The following is a 22,612-nucleotide window of genomic DNA, read 5'->3' on the forward strand; positions in this document are numbered from 1 at the left end:
TGCCCTTAGGAGAAGACTAATGCTTTGGGTTTTTTTTTCTGTTTAATGATCTGTGGTTTTAGTCCACTTATTGGTGAAGAAACAGTACTTCATCTTTATGAAGTCTTCCTATTTGGATCAGGTCTTTCACATCTGATAACAGTAGTTAACAATGAATAATTTCATTTATCTGCATTTTTTGAGGATCTGAAAGCGCCTCTGAAAGTTCATCTTTCATAAGTCTGTTAAATTCAATTAGTGTGAATTTGAAATGATATTTAAGGATATTTCTTTTGGATGCAATACTTGTCAAGAGCCTTCAAATCAATTGCTTGAGTATCTCTTTTTTTTTTCCTAATTGTCAGGATTGAGCACAGCTGCTGGTAGTGATTAGACCCAGCAAAGCTCCTGAAGTCCTTTAGTCTATTAAAAAAAAAAAAGGGGAGGGGGGGGGTGGGCAAAAAGAGGCAAACAGCATTGACTAAAATTTTAGGCAATCCCTACTATATTTTTTTAGGAAGCGATAAGAACAGTGCACTGAGAGAGCACCCTTAGACTGTAGGATTTAGTCCCTCCCTAAACCTGAGCAGCAGAGGTGTCTGTAGGTCATGGCACTCAGTAAGGATAGAAAACTAGAACCCACAGTGATCATATGTGGTGTATATAGGAAAGGGAAAACCATTAGTGTCTTGTGCTGTGTTTTTAGTGTTTAGAGCCATGATAAAGAAACAGCAACAATTTTTGTAAATACAAGAATTGGAAGAATTTAAATAAACCCTGTGTCTCTGAGACGTATATGCTTTTAGATGCAAACTGTGTTTGGAATATATCATAGTTAAGATAGAGAATTCAAGTGCATGAGTCCGAAAAAGTTAAAACACTTCTGTAGCATTTGCCTTGATGTATGACAGGCTGGCTTGGATTGTTTTTCTTTTGTTCCTTACTGCTTCCCATGTATTGTTTTTTGTTTTGTTTATCTTCTTGAATTTCATCATGGAATTCTTGAAGTCGTGGACTTTATCTTAATTAGCTTTCTCTGTGGTTGTTGTGTCAGCAGAGGCTAACTTGATTTGGGTCTGATAGAATTCCAGTTTGGGGTGGATTTGCTTAGTTTTTTGAGTTTTAAAAGAGTTGTGTTCTGTAGAACAACTGGCTGGAACAGTACTTCCTTCATTTTATTCTTTCCAATAAGATTAAGACTCCTGGTTTATGTGATTTGCCCCTGTAAGTCTATCATGACTGTGCAAACGTTGAGTAATCCTGTGCTGAGGGGAGAATTTGTGATGTGATTCATTGTGTAGTACATTGCCTAGCCTACTAAAGTTGTTTTCCCTCTATCTTCATCTGCTCGTTCACTTCTTTTCCTCCTATTTTTGCTCACTTGTTGTTGGAATAGATGCTTTTGAGTGTGACATTCATGCCTCTGGCATGTACAGTATTGTAGCATTTCTAGAGTATTTCATAGCATATATGAGCATTTCACAGCATATGAAGTGCAAATTGTAGTTAGAAATCTGAGATGTGTGCCCTGTTGAGATGATGGTGGGTATTTTGATTTTATTTTTAATTTTTCCAAACAGTAGAATCCTTTGCCTTTCTCTCTTAAGCAACTCTAAAATCTGTTTTTTTATCACTTAAATATTTTTTCATGAATATTTTGTGTGTAATAATGTGGAACTTCTCTTTGTTGTGCAAGTTGAAATTAAATATGCAGTCTCTGTCAACTCAAGCCATAATGAGGAGTACAAGAGAAATGGCTTTATCTCAAAGTCTGTGGGAACTGGGCATAATGACAGTTGAGGCCCATGCTTTCTCTTTAAAATGCAACATAATTATTACAAAACAAGAAACAAACAAACAAAAAAAGCATCATACTGGTAACTGCTGTTAGGCAAACCCGTACTGAAAGCAGCTGCTGAAAAAGAGCAGCTGTAAAGAAAAAAGCCTGTTTCTAGTGGGACAGTAGGGCTTGAGATTTTTAAGAGTAATAGGTCAAATTAGGTACCCTTCAATATGGAACAGGATCTTTTTTGGCATGAGATGCCAAGTAGTGCTTCACTCATTTCCTTCTTGTCACAGTCCTGATATTACGGAGAAGCAGAATTTCATTCCACTTCTGTGGGGCAAGGACTGAAGGGCTGTCGCAGCACGCAACTCAATCACATGGCAGCTAGTATTAGGCTTCCATACATGCCTTGGAAGTCATCTAGGTAATTCACTATGCTGTTTAATCCTAGTGTTGACAGATTAGTTCCTTCTGGCTTGCTTATGTTGGTGTTCTTGAGAGCTAAAAAAAGATTTCTCTAATTAGAGACATGCTGGCGTGCTGGTTAGCATCGTATCTTGGGAAGGTTCTCACAGGAATGCTCTTCGTTGAAGCAGTCAGTGAGTCCTCACCTTGTCAGACACTGGTGGTTAAAGTCAGCAAATGCCAGAAATGTATTTATTCATCTTCTTGTTGTTTGTAGAAAGAAGGTAGGAATTTGATGATAATTTTAGTAAGCCAACCAGTAGGACAACTTGCAGAGAGGAACGAGTGTCTCAGGCCATAAGTAGACCTGCATCAGGTTTTAGGTGAGGGGAGATTTGGCATATTCATGGAATGCTGTAGCAGTGTAAAACAACTGACAAATACTGTTATGGCTAAACTAGCAAGTTACATCTGGCTTCTGCATGGCTGTGTTCAGATGCTTGCAGTTTATCCAAATGGCAACAGGAGAGTTTGCTGTTCTGTGTATTTTGAAGAATACCGATAGCATTGTGGTCCATGGAGCAGTTACTTCAGCAGTCTAAGTGTGGTAGATAACAAACTATGAGGGTAGATAACTGTGTAGAATAATAATGGAAACAAGTTATCGGCTGTGGAGTTGATGCAGAGAGAAGCTCCTTTGTCACAAGCAAAACACCAGCTCTTTTTGCTGCAGGTAGTTTCTGAGTAGTTAGACTGTGACAGGAGTAGGTGGGCTGTGCTTCTCTTCCTTCGTGAAGGAGGTTGCAAAGTGAGCTATTTGTTTCTTCCACTGTGGTAATCTGTAGATTTAGAGCAATTAGTTCAGTGCTTCTTCCTACACTAGGAAAACTCTGTGAGCCTGTGATAGCTTCCAAATCTGTAAAATGTGCTCTCTCTTCTTCCAGGAAGTTTACTTCAAGAGAAGTTCATATGCTTTCTATACTTCAGCTCACTTAAACTAATGTGTTGCCAAAAATACAGGATCTGTTTAATATGTCATCCGTATGAGAGGCATACTTGGAAATGCAGTTTGAGTGTTTGTGCTTTCCTGCTCTTCTTTTCCTTTCCCTTTGATTCTGTGAGCTGTTGAGTACTAATCCATTTTATGGATTCTAGGTAAAATGTAATTATCCTTCAGATTAGTGCCCTCTTACAAACTATCCTTTTCCAGCCCAACTTCTAGCAGGAAGCGTTGGAAGAAAATAAATCAGTATTTTTAAAAAAAGAAAGAAAAAAAGTGAAGATTCCATAGAGAAGAATTGTTCTAGCGTGAGATGCTTACTCAAAGTGCTAGAAATGTGATGGACGAGATGTGAAACTGTATTTTTAAGTCAACGACTACTTTAAATGAATTCCTGAAAACGGAAGACTGCTGCTCTCTTAAAAATAAGTCAATATGTTACTGAGCACTGACATTTGAGCTATATAGCTCATTTGAGGAACTGACAATGCACAAATGTTAACTTGTTTATCAAATTTGTCAAACTAGAGTAGTTCCTCATACACTTCTTGATCTGACAGGTACAATTTAAACTCATTCAGTGATACAGTGTCTGGCTCTGCATAGCATTTTCATTTTTGCATTCATCCTATGCACACGTGCATTAGAACGGTTTTAGTATATAATTTACACCAATTTAAGGTACTTTTTGTGAGGGGAAAAAAGGTGCTTTAGTGTAGATGAAAACCAGATCTTATCTTAGGGGTCTTCTAGTGCTTGTTCTCACTGAAATTGAAACCATCAGAAAGCCTAAACTTTTCAGGCTTTCTGATGGTTTCAATTTTAGTGTTCAAATACAGTGTCTCAGCATTTCTGCAAATGTAGATATGCCAAAAGAAATAGCATTTGTTTTATGTTAGTTCATAGAATCACAGAATCATGAAGGTTGGAAAGACCAATAAGTTCATCTAGTCCAACCATCAACCCTTGTCTGTGACCACTCACAATCAACCAGCTCTGTTGATTAGATAATTAAAACGCATCCTCCTCCTGGGCAGCCTGTTCCAGTGCATCACTACTCCTGAGAAAAAAAATTTCCTAATATCCAGTCTGAACCTTCCTTGTGCAGGTTGAGGCCATTCCTTCTTGTCCCATTGCTGTTATCTGGGAGAAGAGGCTGATACCCACATCGCTACAACAAGGAATTGTAGAGAGTGATGTCAGTTGAGTTATGACCCAGGTTGCATGGAGATGAGTGGAGCATGTTTTGTGGTAATTTTTTGAGGAGATAGACATTTCTGTCGGGATGGTGGTAGGTGGGAGACTCCCGGAGATTGTATTTGTTGATAAATCTGTGCTCAGCATAGCGTTTTTTCAGTGCATTCATATAACTGGCACAAAAATCTAACTTCTGTGGCTTGCTGGGAATTTCCCATTCTCTTCTTGTCATGAGTATGCTCAGGGTTGTTGATTTTCATAGCTGAAGCTTAGTTTGTAAGCCCTTCTCACAGGAATGTTTCTTTAGAGAGGTGTGAACTGGGCCCTTGCTGCACTCATGATTCTTCCCACTGTTTTTTTTTTTTGTTGTTGTTGCTTTCAGCCACCCTGTTTGAAGAAGTCCCTCAGTTCTTGGATATGTGCTTTCACTTGCGTATGCAAATTTGTTTTTTCAGATCCCTGAGGAAGGGTTAAACCTGATCTGGAATAAATACAACGTATGCCTCAGGAACTTGTGAACGGTAAAGGTGTGGAGGACAGTCAGCTACCAGAAGATAGCTCTGAGGAAAACATCCTCTGCAGCCTTGGGAACAGTCTTGTTTTGCATTTATTTGTGGAGCGAGCAGTTCTGGAGCTGCTGCTGCGGAGTGGGCAAGGTGCTGTAATGGAAGTTTTTTTTAGCTATTTGTGGAGTAGAAGATCAGCACAGAGGTGTTTACACTTGGCATAAATAGGGTATGGTTACGGCAAGTAAAAGGCTCTGGTTTGCTAGAGGCTTTTTGATAAAGTATTATTTCTCAGCCAAATTCGTAGTGCATTGAGTTTCTGAAAGGCTGATGAGTTTTTGTAAAGGAGTTGTGAGTCTGCAGCTGGGAGGCAGCCCTTTTCCATCCTGATGACTGGAAACATTTGTCTTCCAGGAGGGAGCAGTGGTATGTGCAATTCTACTGATGAGTTAGTAAAGTGGTTTTTGACTTATTACCTTCCTGCTGATTGGAAATGGGGAAGCACAATCCCCCATTTTCAAGAAGAGAAAAGAAGGTCTAGGGAACTACAGGCCAGTTGGTCTCATCTTGATGCCCAACAAGATCATGGAGCAGATCCTCCTGAAGGCCTTACTAAAGCACATGGAAAATAGAGATGAAGTGATTCATGGTACCCATCATGGCTGCTCCAAGGGTGAGTCACACCTGACAAGCATAGTGGTTTTGTGGTGGAGTTGCAGCATCAGTAGATAAATGAAGAGCAATTGACATCATCTACCTGGACTTGTGCAAAGCATTTGACGCTGTCCAGCATGACATTCTGGTTGCCAAATTGGAGGAAAATTAATTTAATTGGTGGACGGCGTGCTGGATAGGGACTGTCACACTCAAGAGTTGCGGTCAACAGCCCAACATCCAAGTGGAGACTGATAATGAATGGTGTTCCTCAGGAAGCAGTGCTGGGACTGGTATTATTTAACATCTTTTTGGCAGTGTGGACAGTGGAATCAACTACACCCTCAGCAAGTTTGCAGATGGCACCAAGCTGAGTGGTGCAGTTGACATGCTAGAGGGAAGGGATGCCATCCAGAGGGACCTAGAGAGGCTTGAGAGGAGGCCCATGCTAAGCTTACAAAGTTCAACAAGGGCAAGTGCAAGGTCCAACATCTGGATCAGGACAATTCCAAGCACAGGTATAGGTTGGGCAGAAAATGCTTGAAAGCAGCTCTGAGGAGAAGGTTTTGAGTGTCAGTTGATGAAAGATTCAGCATGAGGAAGCAGTGTACACTTGTAGCCCAGAAGGCCAACTGTATCCTAGGTTTCATCATGAAAAGCATGACCAGCAGGTTGAGGGAGGTGATTCTGCACCTCTACTCTTGTGAGACCCCTCTCTGGAGAACAGTGTCCAGTTCTGGGGACCCTAACAGAAGAAGGATGTGGAATTGTTGGAGTGGGACCAGAGGAGGGCCATGAAAGATGATCAGAGGGCTGGAGCACCTCCCCTAAGAGGACAGGCTGAGAGATGTGGGGGTCTAAAGCCTGGAGGAGAGAAGCCTCTGAGGAGATGTTACAACAACCTTCCAGTACCTGAGGGGAGCCTACAGGAAAGTGGGAAAAGTCTTGTATAATGTGAAGTAGTGACAGGATGGGGAGAAATGGTTTTAAACTGGAAGAGGATAGATATAGACTAGATATCAGGAAGAAATTGTTTACTGTGGGGGTGGTGAGGCACTGGAACTGGTTGCCTAGTGAGGTTGTGGGTGCTCTTTCCCTGGCAGCATTCAAGGTCAGGCTGGATGGGGCTTGGAGCAAATCTGGTCTGGTGGGAGGTGTCCCTACCTAGCAGGGGGTTGGAACTAGATGGTCTTAAAGGTCCCTTCCAACCCAAAACTGTTCTATAGTTCTATTTTTGTAGTCAGACAATGTTAATTGCTGCTACTGTTTCTATAACATTACTCAAAAGAAACAGTTCCTAAATTATTCATGCTAATGTTGACAATCTCTTACTCTTGTGATACTGCCTCTGAAGAAAAGTAGAGTGATGAATAATTTTACTTGCATTTGGCAAAGCAGCACCTTTAAGTTGTGGGGAATTGTTTGGTATTTCCTCCTTTTCTAATTTGGATTCTTTGTTTTATTTATTTTTGGCCTGGTATTTTTCCTTTCTTCTAGATGTTATTTCCATTACTTATCTGGATAATCAGACTGTTAAAATATTTTGTTAAGTGTTTGCATTCCACATGGAAGCATAAAAATCTAGGAGGAAAACTAGCGTCATTGATTAATTTAGTAGTTGGGTAGAGATAGTGATAGGAGGATGGTTGGACTAGATGATCTTATAGGTCCTTTCCAACCTTATGAACTTATGAACTTAGGAAGCTTAAATAGTAAGTCTGGCTGTCCTTGTGTTGTGAGCTTGAGAAAAGTTGATAGCTTACCAGTGGACAGGAAGTGACAAATTCCTGTTGGATGACGAGAGCCTGTGTTAGATAGAACTGTGGGTTTCTGGGGTTCAGCAGCCATCTTCACTTGTGGGATGCAGAGCTCTGAATGTGTGCAGCTGTAGTCCAGATACTAAAGCACATCAGCAACACTTCCTCTGTTTTGCCACTAAATGCATAAGGACAAGTAGAGAGTCCTTTAAGCAGGCTTTATTTTTGTCTTTTTTTTCAATAATGATGAGCAGACACTTCAAAAACTTAAGTTCCTTTTATTTTTTTAATAGTCATAGAGGAAGCACACTGCTTTGCATGCGAGTTAGTGCTGCTTTTGTTTGAGAAACTTCACATTTCAACCTGAATGTGGACCAAGTGCAGACATCATTTCAAAGGGTGACACGTGACTTGAGTGTTTGTTCTTCACAGTATTTAGACTCCTCTTTGATTTTTATCTTCAATAGATGTTCAACTTAGAACTGCACTGGTTGACTTCTCAAATGGAGGGCTGGAACTGCTGTTAGCATTAGGAGTAGAAAGGAGACATTATTCTAAGCATCTCCTCTAATGAGAAGGTTGTTTGTTGTTCTTGAATAAGCTGTAGATATGGAGGTTGTTACTATGTCCTCACTGTGAAAATAATGGCAGATGGAATGATCTAGTACAAACTAAATATGCTTTGAAGGCTTATGTTAGTGGCTTTGTGTGTTAGTACTAGAACGTTTGCAGGCTGTATCAGAGAAGCCCTCTTACAGAACTAAGGAATGCTTTTTGATGTTTCAGCATCTAATAAATAGCACACACAAGGTCTGATGCTTATTTTTATGTTGTAGTCCTTAATTATAAATGGATTGAAGAGTTCTTTCTGGATTAAGTATTGTAATTTCAGTCTATTGATAGAAAACCTCTTAAGGTAAAACCTTGCAGACTGTATTTTTTTGAGTATAACCTTAGTTGTGAACAAAGGCAATGGTCGTTGTTGAAATAGGGATTATGAGGAGCTGTTAGCAAATACACTAATTACTTTTGTAGTTGCAGAAAGCAGTGCTATTGAATGAATGAGGAGAGGGCTATACTTCCTCTTAAATAGTGGTGCACAATTGGAAAGGCTTTTTCTTTTCAGATATGGAGCAAAAAAAAATCATAAAATCACTTTTTAAGGAAGCTGTAAGGTTTCTTGTTTTTTCTTGTTAAACTTCTTTCAGTCCTCTGATCTCAGCTATCAAAAGTCTTTTGGAGCAGCTTGGAAATCATGTAAATTGCAACTAGCATGCCCAATACCCTGAACCATCTGCACCTCTCCTCTGCCACACTGTTAAATTAGGTCTGGAAAAGAGGAAAGCAAAGGAGTATCTGTATCCCATCTTAACATGGGGAGGAAGTGGTTTCCCTGTCTTTTAATACTTGCATGATATCTTGTATTAAAAGCAAGTATTCTGGCATCATAATATGCATATGGGAATGACTGCTTTCCCTCTCAAAACAAACTGAAAAATGTTTATTTTTGAAAACAGGCTTTAGTAATAAAACTACTTCATTCAGGCGATCTACCTTGTTTTATCATAGTTTGATTAGGCTTGTAAGTATTAATTATTTGACAAAAGATAATTGGAAGGAAGCTGGAATATGTCTCCTTTGATTATCCAGAGCATTGAGCTTAGAATAAGCAGATGTATGCCTGATGAGCTTCTCTTATGGAACCATTTTCTGATGCTAATCTTTAGCATTTATTGTGTAGGCTGTTTTTAACGTTCTCACCTTAAGAGTAAATTTGTATTGGGATTTTTTTTTTGTGAGCAAGCCAGATACCTTTCAAGTATAATGTTCTAATATTTAAAATTCCTTTACTGTCAGATATTTTAAGCACTTGAATATTCCTCATAAAGGAAACACAGCAGGGAAGTATGCAATAAAGTGCAGGCAATTCTGGGAGAACTGAGTATTGCGGCTGAAACGTGCTGCTGAAATGCTGCAACTCTTCGAGGGAGAACCTGCTGTCAACGCTGCTCAATGCACACATAGTATACTCTCAGCACTTCCAACTCTGATTGCAGTTTTGCAATTTGTTAATGGATCCATAACAAATGCAATAATTTTGTTTTCTATATCAGAAACATCAGCTTGGTGCTTTAGCAGCTTGTGATGTTAGACAAATATTTACACAGCTCTAAATAAGGTCTATTTAGGTAATTGTTTTCAGGATCATTAAGTTGCCACTTTGCAAATACCTGTATTTTCCACTCTACAAATTCAATTCTGATGGAAATGTCTTATTTATGAAAGTGATGAGTAGTAGTGTTTTATTTCATCTTTGAAAACTGTGGATGTTCTGTGGGGGAAAAAAAAACAACAAAAAAAGAGCATGACTCTTATAGTTTACTGAAGACAGCATGTTAACTGATCTGTTATTTAATAATTTGCAGTACAAAAGCAAGTGCTGCTACTTTGAGGTCATGCATAAAGGAGACAATAATACATGATTACAGTTTCATAAATATACCCACACTTTCCACCTTTGCAGAATACTAATAATGCAAATAGTTGGTGATAATGTTATTTGTGTGGCATGAGTTATTCTTTGGGAGACTAATCTGCCCTGGAGCTTTTGGATTAGTTGAGGAGAGTTTTGCACCCAACATTATTGTAAATGGTTGGACCATAGCTTTATGTTATATGGAAGCTGCTTATCTGTGTAGATCGATGCTGTAGATTATTTGATCGTGTTGTAACACATAATTTTTCTTGTCAGGCAATGAATGTAAGTGAATTAAACCATTGGCCGTTAAATATAAAACAACAAAAAAACCTTGATGCATAAAATTCTCTACCAATTTGTGTTTTTTAGCTGGGTGATATACCACTGACATGACCAGTGATTCATTAACTCAAGTGTTTTAAATGTGGTGAAATCCCATATGGGGTGAATCACTTTCACTACATCTAGCTTTTTCTCTCACTTCATTTTCTTGCTTTTTTCTTAAAAGTTGATTTTGATCTTTGCATGTATAATACTTCTAGAAGAAGTGATACTTTTTTTAACTTCACATACAGTTGTTCAGTCCTCCTTGTGATGACACTGATGTTGGATGTATCTGAAAATGATTCTTAAGGTTGTGTGTGATCAGCAACCTGTGCAGACTGGAGACTCACTAAAATTAGTTATCTTTTATTTTTAGCCTCACTGTGATTGTGAAGCGTCATCACAATCCAGTCCTTGAGGGCAGAAGGCAGGACTAGAGCTATTTTTTCCTCAAAGTGCTGTGATGTTTGAAGCCTTCAAGACAAACTTGATAGGAAGAGAGTGTGAAGAGAGCTGTTTCATTCTCTTGATGTGATATGGAATACGTAAGTGACTCAGTCACTTAGCTGGAGATCTCAGGACAGACCCATCTGAAGTTTCTAGCACACCTTTAATTCCCTGTGGAGTTTTTGTAGCACAGTCCTAATGAAAAATTTAGTTGGGTTTTTGGGAGAGGCTTACTGTCCAAATGGCAACATAGCTTAGATGTGCAGTAAGTGTTGTCAGCTGTGTTATATAGTATTTGGTGTTCAGAGCAGTGGAGTTGGGAGGTAGAAATCTGCAGCAGGCCTGCCATAGGAACTGAAGCTGGAAAATTTGTACAAACCTGCAGTAAACATTGATGAACTTAGTAGAAGTGAATACTTCCAAGTGTTGGCGAGATATGGAGTAGTTTTGTTAGAATATCTCATACTTACTGCTTTTTGTGCAGTGGTGGATGCTATGCTGAGCACATTAGCAGAAATGCAGTATAATATAAGGTTGGAAATTGGTCTAAGGCCTTATCAGTTCAGGTTTACTTGTCATATTGAAGCTTTTAAAACGAGCTGTGTTGGCACAGGCAGTGAGCATCAGAGGCTCCACTGCTGCCAGTCCAACCTGAAGGTACCTTAGAAGCTTCAAGGCTCTTCTCATACTTGTCAGACTTAAGAAGTTAAACGGCAGAAATTGTTGAATCACAGAACGATTTAGGTCGGAAGGGAACTCAAAGTCCACCCAGCCCCAGTCTGTTACCGTGGGCAGGGCTGCCCCCCAGCAGCTCAGGCTGCCTGGGACCCCATCCAACCTGGCTTTGAGTGCCTCCAGGGATGGGGCACCACAGCTTCTCTGGGCAGCAGTGCCAGTGCATCACAGCCCTCTGGGTAAAAAATTTCTTCCTGACGTCTAACCTAAATCTCCCCTCTTTTATTTGGAAGCCATTCCCCTTGCTTTACCACTATAAGATCATGTAAAAAATTGGTCTCCATCCTGCTTGTAAGCTTCCTTCAAGTACTGAAAGATTACTGTTCGTATTTAGGAATATACCATGGCTTAAAATAGATCCTGTAAAGTTAAGGCTCCAAGTACTGATCCCTTGCAGATATCTCTGAGCAAATCGTTTGGGGAATGCTCTTTGGTGGGCACTGGTAGGGGCACTAAATGTTCTTAAGTATCTGTTATTTAACATATCTGGTTGTTGTGGACCAAGTTCACAGTGGATTTTTAGCTTTATTGCCTTCAGCTTTTTGCCTGTGGGTTTTGTTACAGTCAGAAGGATTGCAGAGTAATGTGTAATGCAATGTATAGCTTAATGCTGTAGCCACATTTTGTATTATTCCTAGAAACACAGTTGGACAGTTTGTAACAAATTAGCTCTTGGAAGAACAGGAGTAACATTGCTGTAAGATGCATGTAGAATGGGTGAGGGGAAATCTTTATGCTGTTAATGACCTTTTTGTTCAGGTGTTGGCTAAAGGCACAGCAGAAGCTCTCAATCTAGGTTTCATGAGGCCAAGGTCAAATCTGCTAATGCAGTCAGCTTTTGCCTTAGTGTGAAGAAGTGTTCTTCAGATTGACTATTGTGTGTTGGCCATCACCTCTGCATAAAAGACTCCATCAGCCTCCCTGTTTCTGTAGATTTTGCAGCAGGTAATTTCTTGAAAAGCAAGAAGCTGCTGGTTTTCAATTGAAGAAAGTGCAGTAGCAGATCAACTTTTTATTTTCTTTATAAATATAAATATTTATATCAGATATAAATGTCAGAGATATCAGATAGCAGAAATCTTGGGTTAGGTGAATATTTCATAGAACAGAAATAGCACAAAGTCTGTCTCAAAACATGACTCTGCCAGTTAAAACTCTGCTGTGGTTCTGCAGGTTTCATCGAAGCATGCTGAAAATGCAGTGTATGAAGTTGCTCCTTGTTACAAAGGGTGAGAGATTTGTAGTTGAAATAGCAGGGTTGCACTGTGGTAGTAACCACTTACCTTCAGGTGTTAAGTACTTCAGTGTACTGCTGTTGTTTTGTTTTCCTTAAATAAAATGTTTAAAAAGGTGATATATCCACTCCAGTTGTTTGCTTGAAAGATCCTATCTCCAAGCCCTGAGATGTGACAGACAAATCCATTAACCCGCTATCCTTGCTTAAGGGCGTCTAAAGGAGTTCAATTTCAGAAGCTGAGATTTGCATTATTCATGATCATGATCTAAATGCTTTAGTTCTGTTTACAGTGTCTGTTAATTGCTCCTGTATTTCTTTATGATTTGTAACTTTTAGCTGTCTTAATCAATAAGATGAAGTGCTATGCTGAGCAGTTAATTACGATGGCCCTGTCAGCTCAAAATAAAGAAAGCTAAATGTGCTCATGGCTTGTTTGAGTAATTGGATTAAGCTAGGAGAAGTCGTCTCTTCTGAAGGGAACCAGGTTTTAAGTAGACAGTCATAGGCTGTTCTCTTAGTTTAATTGTTAGCACTCCAAGTAAACTGCCACAAAATTTTTCCAACTTTAGTTGGATAAGGTGAAGGGGGGAAAAAAAGAAAGAAAAAACAGAAACCACTCCATAAATTTGTAACTTAATTTCTTCTTTTGACAAGGTCACACCATCTGCTGTTGTATGTCTGCTGCTCGTACTTCATTCATCTAATAGAGATACATGTTGGGTTAGGTGATGGAGAAAATTGATAGTGTTTGTGAATAGAGATCACATGTCATATAGGGAACAACCTGCTTCTGTTTCATTTGAAGTTTTGCTTGAGCTGCACTGCAGCTGTAAAGAAAAGATTCTTCACTTGGAGGATTTTATGCAAGTTAGGCATCACTTTTGAGGTGTTCTGGAGTTGCTTAAATAGCAGTGTAGTAGTTTGACTTATCAAGGCAAGCTGAATAACTTGTCATCCGTTTTTGGAAAATTCTCTAATTAGTGGACGGAAAAGGATAGTTGGCTGTTAAATCAAGTAAAAGTGACTTCCTCCGTAGAGGAGAAGCTGAGGTAGTAAAGGGAAATCATTGCCAATAAGCAGTTCCTGTTTCAATTTTTAAGCTAAAGTAACATGTTAGCATCTTAAAGAAGACAGGAAACTAAATGTTCTCTCCTTTTCAAAAACCAAAAGCTGAAATGCTTGTTTTAATTGTGGCATTTTAACTTGTGCTGATAATCTAATACGTGGGGGTTGTTAGACGTTGACTCAGTGTTTCTCAATGCAGTATGCTTCATCATCTTAAGCTTCATGAATTTTACGGGTTTTTTTTTTGTTTCTTTAAATGAAGAGTGAAGAAATTAAGGATACTGGATTTGTAATACCTCTTGTAGAGGAGTCGTTCAGTTTCTTCAGTTTTTCATGAATTCTTAATGACTTTAATTTTTCTCTTGAGAAATCTTCTAGCTAAAAAAATAAAAGTAAAAAAAGTAGGCATTTAAACATAAGTGCATACTCTAATGTATCTTGAATGTGACAGATTCACTTCTGGGAAGTGAATGCTCATGAATCCCTGTTGGCTTCTCTCATAACAAATGTAACCTGAAGAGGAGACTTTTTTGTGTATGTTTTGAGTTTCTCAGATGCTAACATTGAACCAGAGTACTTCCAATAGGAAGTTACGAGGTAGACAACTCTTAAGGGAAGAACAGATGGAAAGAAGGCCATCTAATCTGCATTAATGATGAGGTCCTGTGGGATGCTGTCAGCTAATCTGTGAGCGCTTGCCATACAGAAGGAAGTGCCAATCCCCTTTCCTCTGTCCTTTCTTCCCTCCTGCATGCTGTCTCTAGTGCCTGTGATCCTCCTGGGCTGAATGTGATAACCTGGGACAGCAGGCCCAGAAGAGAAGGGATTCTTTCTGTGGGGCTGTAAGGTGCTCATAGTGGAGTCCACAAATTGTCCATGGAGATGCTGGGAGGCCCCTCATGCACCTGGTCACAGCAGGTCCTCGGGGTTAACTTAGGCCTGGGACCTCAGCCTCATAGCACGAAATGGTGAGAACTGAGCAAAGAGGAAGTGTTGGCAGTGCAGCCTTACCTATCCCCTTCATAAGCGCAGGCACTCTGTGGATTTTCTAGTAGTTCAATTTGGTTTAATTTCCCAAAGGATTTGCAGCTTTCAGAGTTGAGCCTAGTGCTGGTAAAAAGGGAAGGTGCAAAGGCAATAAGCAGGGTGGGGGAATGCTCTGGGTGTTACAGTGACGTTCTGTTTGGCCTGTCTGTGCAAAGAGTGACTTCCCTAAGTTTTATTTCAAGTGTCAAATAAGCATTTAGCAATGCTAATGTGGCTTCTCTGGTCCTGTTGGCAGCTGTCATTTTATTTGGCAACATTCACATCTCGCACAAGATTTTGCAAACAGTTTTCCACTTCTGTTTGGACAGGAAGGTGGTGTCTCATTTATTTCGTAGTGGTAGATCAGGCGTAGGAGGGTTAGCTCAATGGCTGAAATTATACCGATATTCAGGTTTTTCTCTTTAATGAACAAGGATTATGGGAATGTCCTTTCATGGTGTATATTTGTGTGTAATGATAGTAATAAGCAGCAATTTTGCTGGACTGTGAGATGGAAGGATTCTAAGGTTGTTTATGTGGTATGAAAAGCTCCATGGAAATGACAGAGAAATGATAAAAATGTGTCTGTGCTGCGTGAGATGCTGCTGTGCCACAGGAGCTGCATTGAGGAGCTCACCTCCTGGGACTGGCTGATGCGTGCTGATTTTTTTTCAGCCTCTTCTAATCCAGTTCACAATCAGTGCAGTGTGGCTTGTCCCCGTTCCTGGCTGGGAGCAGGTTCTTCGGCTGGTGTTGGACACGTGCTTGCTGTTGTAGCCTTCCCAGACATTTTCACTCAGCTTCACTGTTGTGGTAGGCCTGCTGATCCTTTCATTTCAGCTGCTGATTTATCTATTTTTAAAAGGCTTTGCTCCCCAGGCAGCATCTTGAGATTGATTTCAGCAGTGGTAGGGATTAAGATGAATTACAGGCAGGTAGGATGCACCTTGGGGAAAAAGAGCAGCCTATGGCTTTTTAAAAACAGGACAATTGAAATTGTTTCCTGTCTTCATTGTTCCATAACGTGAATTTTGGGGTGATTTTGATCGCCGCTCAAAGTGGCTAGGTACAAGTAGTAGTGGAATAGAATCTTTAAAATGTTCTGTTGCTCTGAGTGCTTTTTGCCTTTCCAAGTGTTGGGAAGGAGTAATGTGGAGGGAACAGCAGGTTCCATGGATGTTACTACTTTTTTCTTGTATACTTTGCACAGTATTTAAACCAATATGGAGGTTTGTGAATGAGGCGGGCTGAGGTAGCATCTTTCTCAGAGCTGACGACTGATTGGTGTTACAGAATTGCATTCAGTTCAGAAATCGTTGAGGCTCAGAGCCTGGCATAAGGAAAGAGGCTGCCAGGTGATGCTGGATCGGGCTGGGCTCTGCTGTGGCAAGGGATAGCTCTGACATAAAGTATCTTAATGTTATGTGTCTTAATACTTGGTTTGGTAGATGATATTACGTAATATTTTATTGAGCTAGACACTTACCATGCCTGTTTGATACCACCTCAACCACTGCATTTTAAGACTCAGTCAGAACAAAGCTCAAGAGAAGGCTGCCACTTCTAACTACTTAGTGAGCTGGCATGACACCATACATCCTGGGTGTTCAACATGGGAATGAGCTTGAGATGGTCTTGTTAAAGGTGGTTATGTATTATTCTTTCGGTAGTTGTTGGAGACTTCCCCACACCTCCCAGCATCAGTATACCAAGTATGTTTTGAACGTTGTTTCCCTAATCAACGTTGTTCTTTGTGTAGCTCAAGAGGTAATTTAGGGCCCCCAAAACATTTATTTACAGCTTTAGACTTTGTGTTACATTATTGCATGTGTGAATTTTTGTAGAGATGTTATTTACACTTCTCAAATCTTCTCTATTGGCTTCTGTCGGTTTGCTTATGCTGTTATAGCTTTTGAAGGACTGAAATGTCAGAAGTGAGAGTAAAACTATTTTTTTCTTCTCCTTTCAGGTGCCTGCTGATGGAAATGCTGGATTGTTGGCAGAGCCTCAAATTGCCATGTTCTGTGGCAAACTCAATATGCATATGAATGTTCAGAATGGAAAATGGGAATCTGACCCCTCCGGGACCAAGACCTGTATTGGCACTAAAGAAGGGATACTTCAGTATTGCCAGGAAGTAAGTCCTCTGTTTGGGAGGTAGCTGAAATGTTTCTGTTTAAGAACCTACATGCAGGTGCTTACAGGAGAACTGAATCTCCACAGGGATCTTCCCTTTCTATTTTTCTCTTCTGCTTCATTGCCCTTTTGTCCTTCTGAAAGATGTTCTCCCCAGAGTCTATTAAAACAGCTTCAGAAACTGTCTGCAGGAGGATTATTGAGACTATTGTTGGATAATTTTGTCCTTACGTCTATGGGGGCTAACTTTATAACTTAAAAGTTCATTGTACATATAAAAAGCATTTAAATCAATTTATTTAAAACTCTTATTTCTGGGCTGATCTTGGGAGTCAGCTTCAACCATGTCTATTGTCATAGTACCATGATAATGAAATACTCAGAGTCACTCCAGAATTATTGGTCTATGCTCCACACTGAACCATTCAGAGTTTTTCTTAATAGAAAGAGCTTTCCCTACAGATGAAGTCACAATGAACAGTTTCGTATTCGAGAGCAGAAACTTATTACCCTCTCACTCATGTCCTAAGAACAGATTGTGTATCTAATTTTGTTTTGTTTCCATGCTGTGATAGCATGATAACCTTGTACCAGTGTGTGACAATTTGAAAAGAAAATGTGGATTTCATGCCATGAAAGAAAAGGGCATGCCTTGAGTTGCTTTAATCCTTATGTCTTTTTATGCCATCTCTGCTGTTTTTTTTATTTAAAAATGTATTGCTTTAAAAAGTTATTGCTTATTGCTGTGGCAGTAGATGTCTTGCTTCCTAAATGTCAAACCAGTTCTTGTGAAAATGCCTCTTTAAAAAGTGAGATAATTCACACTTCACTTCTCTCTTACCATCTTCATCCCTGTCCTTTCACCCATTGATTGATTGTTCCTTCTGTTTCTTGTGATGTTTTGTTAGCTGTTTGAAGTTGGGATTTATGGTCTTGAATAAAAAATTTTAAGAATGAACTTCTAGTGGATATTAAAATAGATAATATCCACACTTCACCAGTAGCTTTCTCTTAATAAAAAGTATTGCTTTTTGAAATTAAGAATATTTTTGCCTACTGCTAACAAATATACTGAATGTGACAAACTGGCAGGATTTAAGACTGCTTCTTGTTTTTCATTGTCTGCTTTGAGTTATCTCAATGAAAATATTTTATGCATAGTGAGATTACTTAGGGTGGGGAAAGGAATGAGGAGATGAATAAATAAAAGCCTGTGAGATAGAAAGTCTTTCTGAAGAAGTTAAAGAAGGAAATACATTAATTTACAGGAAGCAAGAACAGCAACCTAAGGCAGGAATGGTTCAGAGCTTACAGTGCAGTTACAGATACAAAAGGATTCCAGAACAAGGACTGGGAACTGTAAAACTCAGCTGAATGTCAGAAATATGATAGCTGATGTAGAAATTTTGCATTACAGAGGAAAAAAATACTCTCATTTAATAAATAAAAATGAAAAGGAAAGCTAAAGTAGTTAGAAGGCAGTAGCTTTATGCTGACAAATGACAAAGAGAACAGTAAGTGAAATTGTTACTTGTAGAAGGAAAAAATTGTTCACTGTGACAAAATCCAAAAGCTGGCACAGGCACTCAGTCAGGGTGTGGACTCTCTGACCTTACTGACTGGGAGACCTGAACCAGCCAAGGGTCCAAGCAGCTTGAGATTTGACATTAGCCCTGATGGAGTAAGGGGAGGTCTAAGTTCCTTTTTATCCTTTTTATTATTATTATTATTTTTAGTCTAAACGTTTTTCCCACTGGAATAAGATAGAGAAGGAGAGAGCTTCTGTTACTCAGGTTTTTTGGGAGTTGCATGTTTAACTACAGTGTAACAATAGCCTTGATTTATGTGCTGATTGTTCGTTAACTTAATATGAAGCTATCCATGTCATGATTTACTACAGACCTATAGAGACACTTCAAAAAGTACAATGTAGTGGGGTCAGCACTGTCACAGGGCAAACTGCTGGCTGATCTACTCCTTAAAAATAGGACAGGCATCTTAATGTTTTTAGTTAAGGTGTTTAATCACAGTGGCATAAGACAACAAAAGGCTAGGGAAGGTAGTAGTCATGAGAACTGGGCAGAAAAACCTTTCCCTGCTGTATTCGCTTCTGGGTGAGTTTGTTCATGGGAAAATGCTGGTGTCCTGCCTGATCCTTGGTTTCCTTTTCCACCTGAGCTACATAGTTCAGCTTGTAGGATTGACAGTGTTGGAGGCAGGACAGGTTGCTCTGATGTCAGGGCATTGACCCTACAGCTCATGCAGTGGGTTTAGGAGTGGGGAGGAATCACATGAGTTTCATGAGTTTAATGCTGCTAATGAATGCAGAAATTAACAAATACTATGAAGGTCAGATCTCCTGACAAGATAAAATTAGAAGTCAGGCTGAAATTGATCCAGCCCTGACAAATGAACCAAGACTCCCAGTTTTGTACAGCTCTTTCCCATAGAAATAGTGCTTGTCCTTTGTGACCATTTCTGTAGCGTGGTGGGTTTGGCTGTGGCCAGGGAAAGGTACTTCTGACTTTTTTGTTTAATTTCATGATCTAACAAGAGGAATGGGAGAACCTGATACAGGCACCATCTTCTATCAAAGAAAGGAATTTGGGGAGTAGTGCTCATACATGCAGGTCAGACTAACTTCTCAGCTGTGGAAAACCTGTTACTTGATGCTCCATATATGCTTTGTATCTTGGAGGTAATAAATAAGGTGACTGTGGTTTTCCTCTTGCCTTCTGCTATTTATGTTGGCTGTGAGATAGCATTTACCATTGTCCAGCCCAGGGAATGGGGAAAATTCACATTTTCTCATTAGCAGGAAGCAATAAGCATCAGCGTTAAGATTTGGTACCTCTTGCATTGGAACAGAATGGCTAAAATCTCCTTTCGTCTTAGTTTTGCAAAATACAAGCTTTCTTCCTTTTTTTTTTCTTTTTCTTTTTTCCCCAAATAGACAACAATTCCTTCTTGGGATGCAGTTTTTCTCAATACAGACAGAGGTTAAGTTTTTGTACCCCACTAATGAAGAAGACAGGTACTCTATCTAGGCATTGTGGCAGCTTCCTTCGTTTCTCAGTCTTGCTGGAACAGCAGCTATTGGTACCGCTGCCAGCATACTGTGTTTTTTTTTCCAACTCTGAGCAAACCATTGAAATGACAAGGAGCAGGAGATGAGATATTTCCTTGCATTTCTAGTAAGAAATCCATTCTGTTCATCATGTTGTTTTACCTATTTTTGTCTTGTTCTTACTGTTTCTATATTGCAAGAGATGTTGCTCTACTTCAGTAGATTCTGCAGAAGCAGCCTGTGCACCCAGTTCCTTCTACAGCAGGGAGAGACTAGAAAGGGCATACCTAGAAGATACTTCTGGGCAGAAGTTGTGTGAGCAAGTACAGTAGAGATCTTGCTGTATGACTCCTTGGCTTTAAAGCAATACAAAGTTGGTAACTTTGGAAAGCTCCTGTTTACTCAGTGTTAATCCAAAAATGAAGTTCCATACCTTTTTCTTCCATGGAGGTATTTTGAAACAAATAAATGAATCTCCACTCTCATCAAAATTTATAATATGCTCCTCAGTTTTCTTGTAAGTGATTTTAAGAAGACCTTTTCTTTACGATGTGAGGCTGGAACACATATGGGAGTACAGAAGGACTTATATTTCTTCTCTGGAGAAGATGTTACAGGTATCCTTGCATGTTTCCTTGAGATTATCATAGCTGCCTCTCCTTGTCCATTGTCAGTGTAGGTGGATTTTGGAAGTCTTGATGGAGGAAATAACAGTTAAGGAGCATTGTGGGGCAGAAAGGGAAGAAGAAGTAATAAGCAGAACCACCTACATGTTTTAAGCAGATATGTTGCATGTTGTTTCTTCTCGCTTTTTGAGTGGGAGCTCAGTGCAGTACAAGAACTGTCTGAATTTATTTTTGAACAGCACATCCCACAGTTAAAATATGACAACGCTCAGTCTTATTTGGAAGGAAATGGAAGATATTTGAAGGCTGCCTTCTGATTTTCTCGAGTTCAGTTAAACTCTGCTCCTAAGCTAACAAGAAGTGGCTCTCAAAGCAGGGCTCGTTGATTTCTTCTACCTTGAAATCTGCACAGTCTCTTGTGCTTTTAAGTTGGGACAAATTAGATAAAATTATTAACACTGACTTGTTTATTGAAGAGATAACAACTTAATCTCTGGTTGCTTATCTATTTTTTTAAATAGAACAAGATCAGATGTTCCTGGTAAAAGTTAAGGGATGTCTAGAGAAGTACAATTTACTCATGCATAGTATCTTCTGATCTCAAACTAAATAGCATGCTCCTATTTGTACTCATTATTGAAAAGTAAAGTGTCATGGGCCTGAGTCGCATACAGTTGTCAAATGTAAGCCCTGCTGGCACTGAAACAATGTTTATTTAGGTTACATTAATGTAAATGGAGTGGTTACACCTGTGTATGTGCCAAAAGCATTAACATGTTGTGAGTACAGTAGCTGACACTTCAAATCAAGCCAGCGGTCAATCTAGGCCTGTTGCTGACACTGCACTACTGGCTGTTTCAGAGGGATGTTGGAAAAATCCTGCCAATTTGTAATTACTGCTCAGCTAGCCCCCTGGGGAAAGCTACTTCCCAGCAGCCATTGATTGTGAGTTAGCTGAAGCCCTGAAATGTGGGGACCACTGCTCCTGGGGTTTGCTTTTTGTTTAGTGGAAGAAACTTGGTGTCTCCACCCACAGATGTTCAAGTGAGGGGTGGCAGCAGCTCTGACATGGCACATTCCCGTGGAAGGAGAATGCATTTTGGAGCAGGTTCTGCTCACGGAAAGCCAGGCAGCTGCTTATCTTGTTAAATAGTTCTCATAAAACCAAGCTGGAGCCTGCCCTTTGGCAAAGTACATATTTTCATAGTCACATGAGAATGAGGAGTAGGAAGATAATTTAGGTGTGTTCTGTTCCCCATTCAAGTGGAATGAGTGTTCAGATGAAAAATACTGGTGTATGGTGTAAACAGCTACTATGCGCTGAATTTTTATGTCTAGTAATTAGCTTGTGTTATGGAAGTTGCTCGAAGGCCTGAAATTATTTTGCAGTCTGCGCTGAATTCCGTGTCCAAAATAAGTTGTGAAAGCAGCACTCTCAGCTGGCAGAAAATTGACGTTGCCTAATATGTATCCATTTATCCGTCTCTTAATTTGGATGTTCTTAGCTCCACTTAAATGCGCAAGGAATTAAACAGGATGGAAAGGAGCTGTTCTGAAGATTTTCAAAAGCAAATCAGAACTATGGTATAAGTTGTTTGGGTCTGGATATTGCTTGTGCTTTTGACTGGATGAAGTGTAAAACCTAGGAACTTAGAGATGTAGGTGTGCCCCATAGGCAGTAACTGGCTCCCTCCTACATGGTTGGGTAGAGCTTGTAGCTTCCAGACATGCAATATCAGTGTTGGCTTCAGCAGGTGTTACACCTGGCATCCCCGAATGCACACAACAGCTTGGGTTCTTTGTGAGATCATACATATATCCACTTTTGTCTCAAACACCCAGAGCCATGAATATTTTGTAATGAATGTGTATTTCTTACAGAAGTTCTCCCAAGAAATTAAAAATGAATTGTAAGTGCACAGTGCAAAGCTGAAGCTGTTTTTTTTTGTGTTACATGAAGCAGAAAACAACAAGGTCAATTAAGATAACATAAAACGTTGTAACTATTTACAAAGCAGTGTTGACATTTGTAACCTCTTAATTATGACACTTTCAAATAGGGTGTGCTTGTCCTCTGTTCAAATCTACATCTCCCTGTTCTAGTCTGTAACCACTTCCAGATGTCCCATCACAGCAGTACCCTCTTCTGGAGGCAGACCCACAGGGCCATTGCATTAGGCTTACTG

The 22,612-nt window shown here is 39.7% G+C and overlaps 1 protein-coding gene across 2 annotated transcripts in view; it reads left to right on the plus strand.

Moving 5' to 3' along the window:
* APP (amyloid beta precursor protein) overlaps positions 1 to 22,612 on the plus strand; it is a 198,663-nt gene that overhangs the window by 22,995 nt on the left and 153,056 nt on the right. For both annotated transcript variants that reach the window (XM_065741830.1, XM_065741831.1), the window contains exon 2: positions 16,567 to 16,734. In XM_065741830.1, the coding sequence (XP_065597902.1) occupies positions 16,567 to 16,734 (168 nt within the window). The remainder of the gene's footprint in view (positions 1 to 16,566; positions 16,735 to 22,612) is intronic.

Source organism: Cyrtonyx montezumae, unplaced genomic scaffold (assembly GCF_038088225.1).
Source record: "Cyrtonyx montezumae isolate F1298 unplaced genomic scaffold, pur_monq_1.0 scaffold_3, whole genome shotgun sequence".
Classification (NCBI taxonomy): domain Eukaryota; kingdom Metazoa; phylum Chordata; class Aves; order Galliformes; family Odontophoridae; genus Cyrtonyx; species Cyrtonyx montezumae.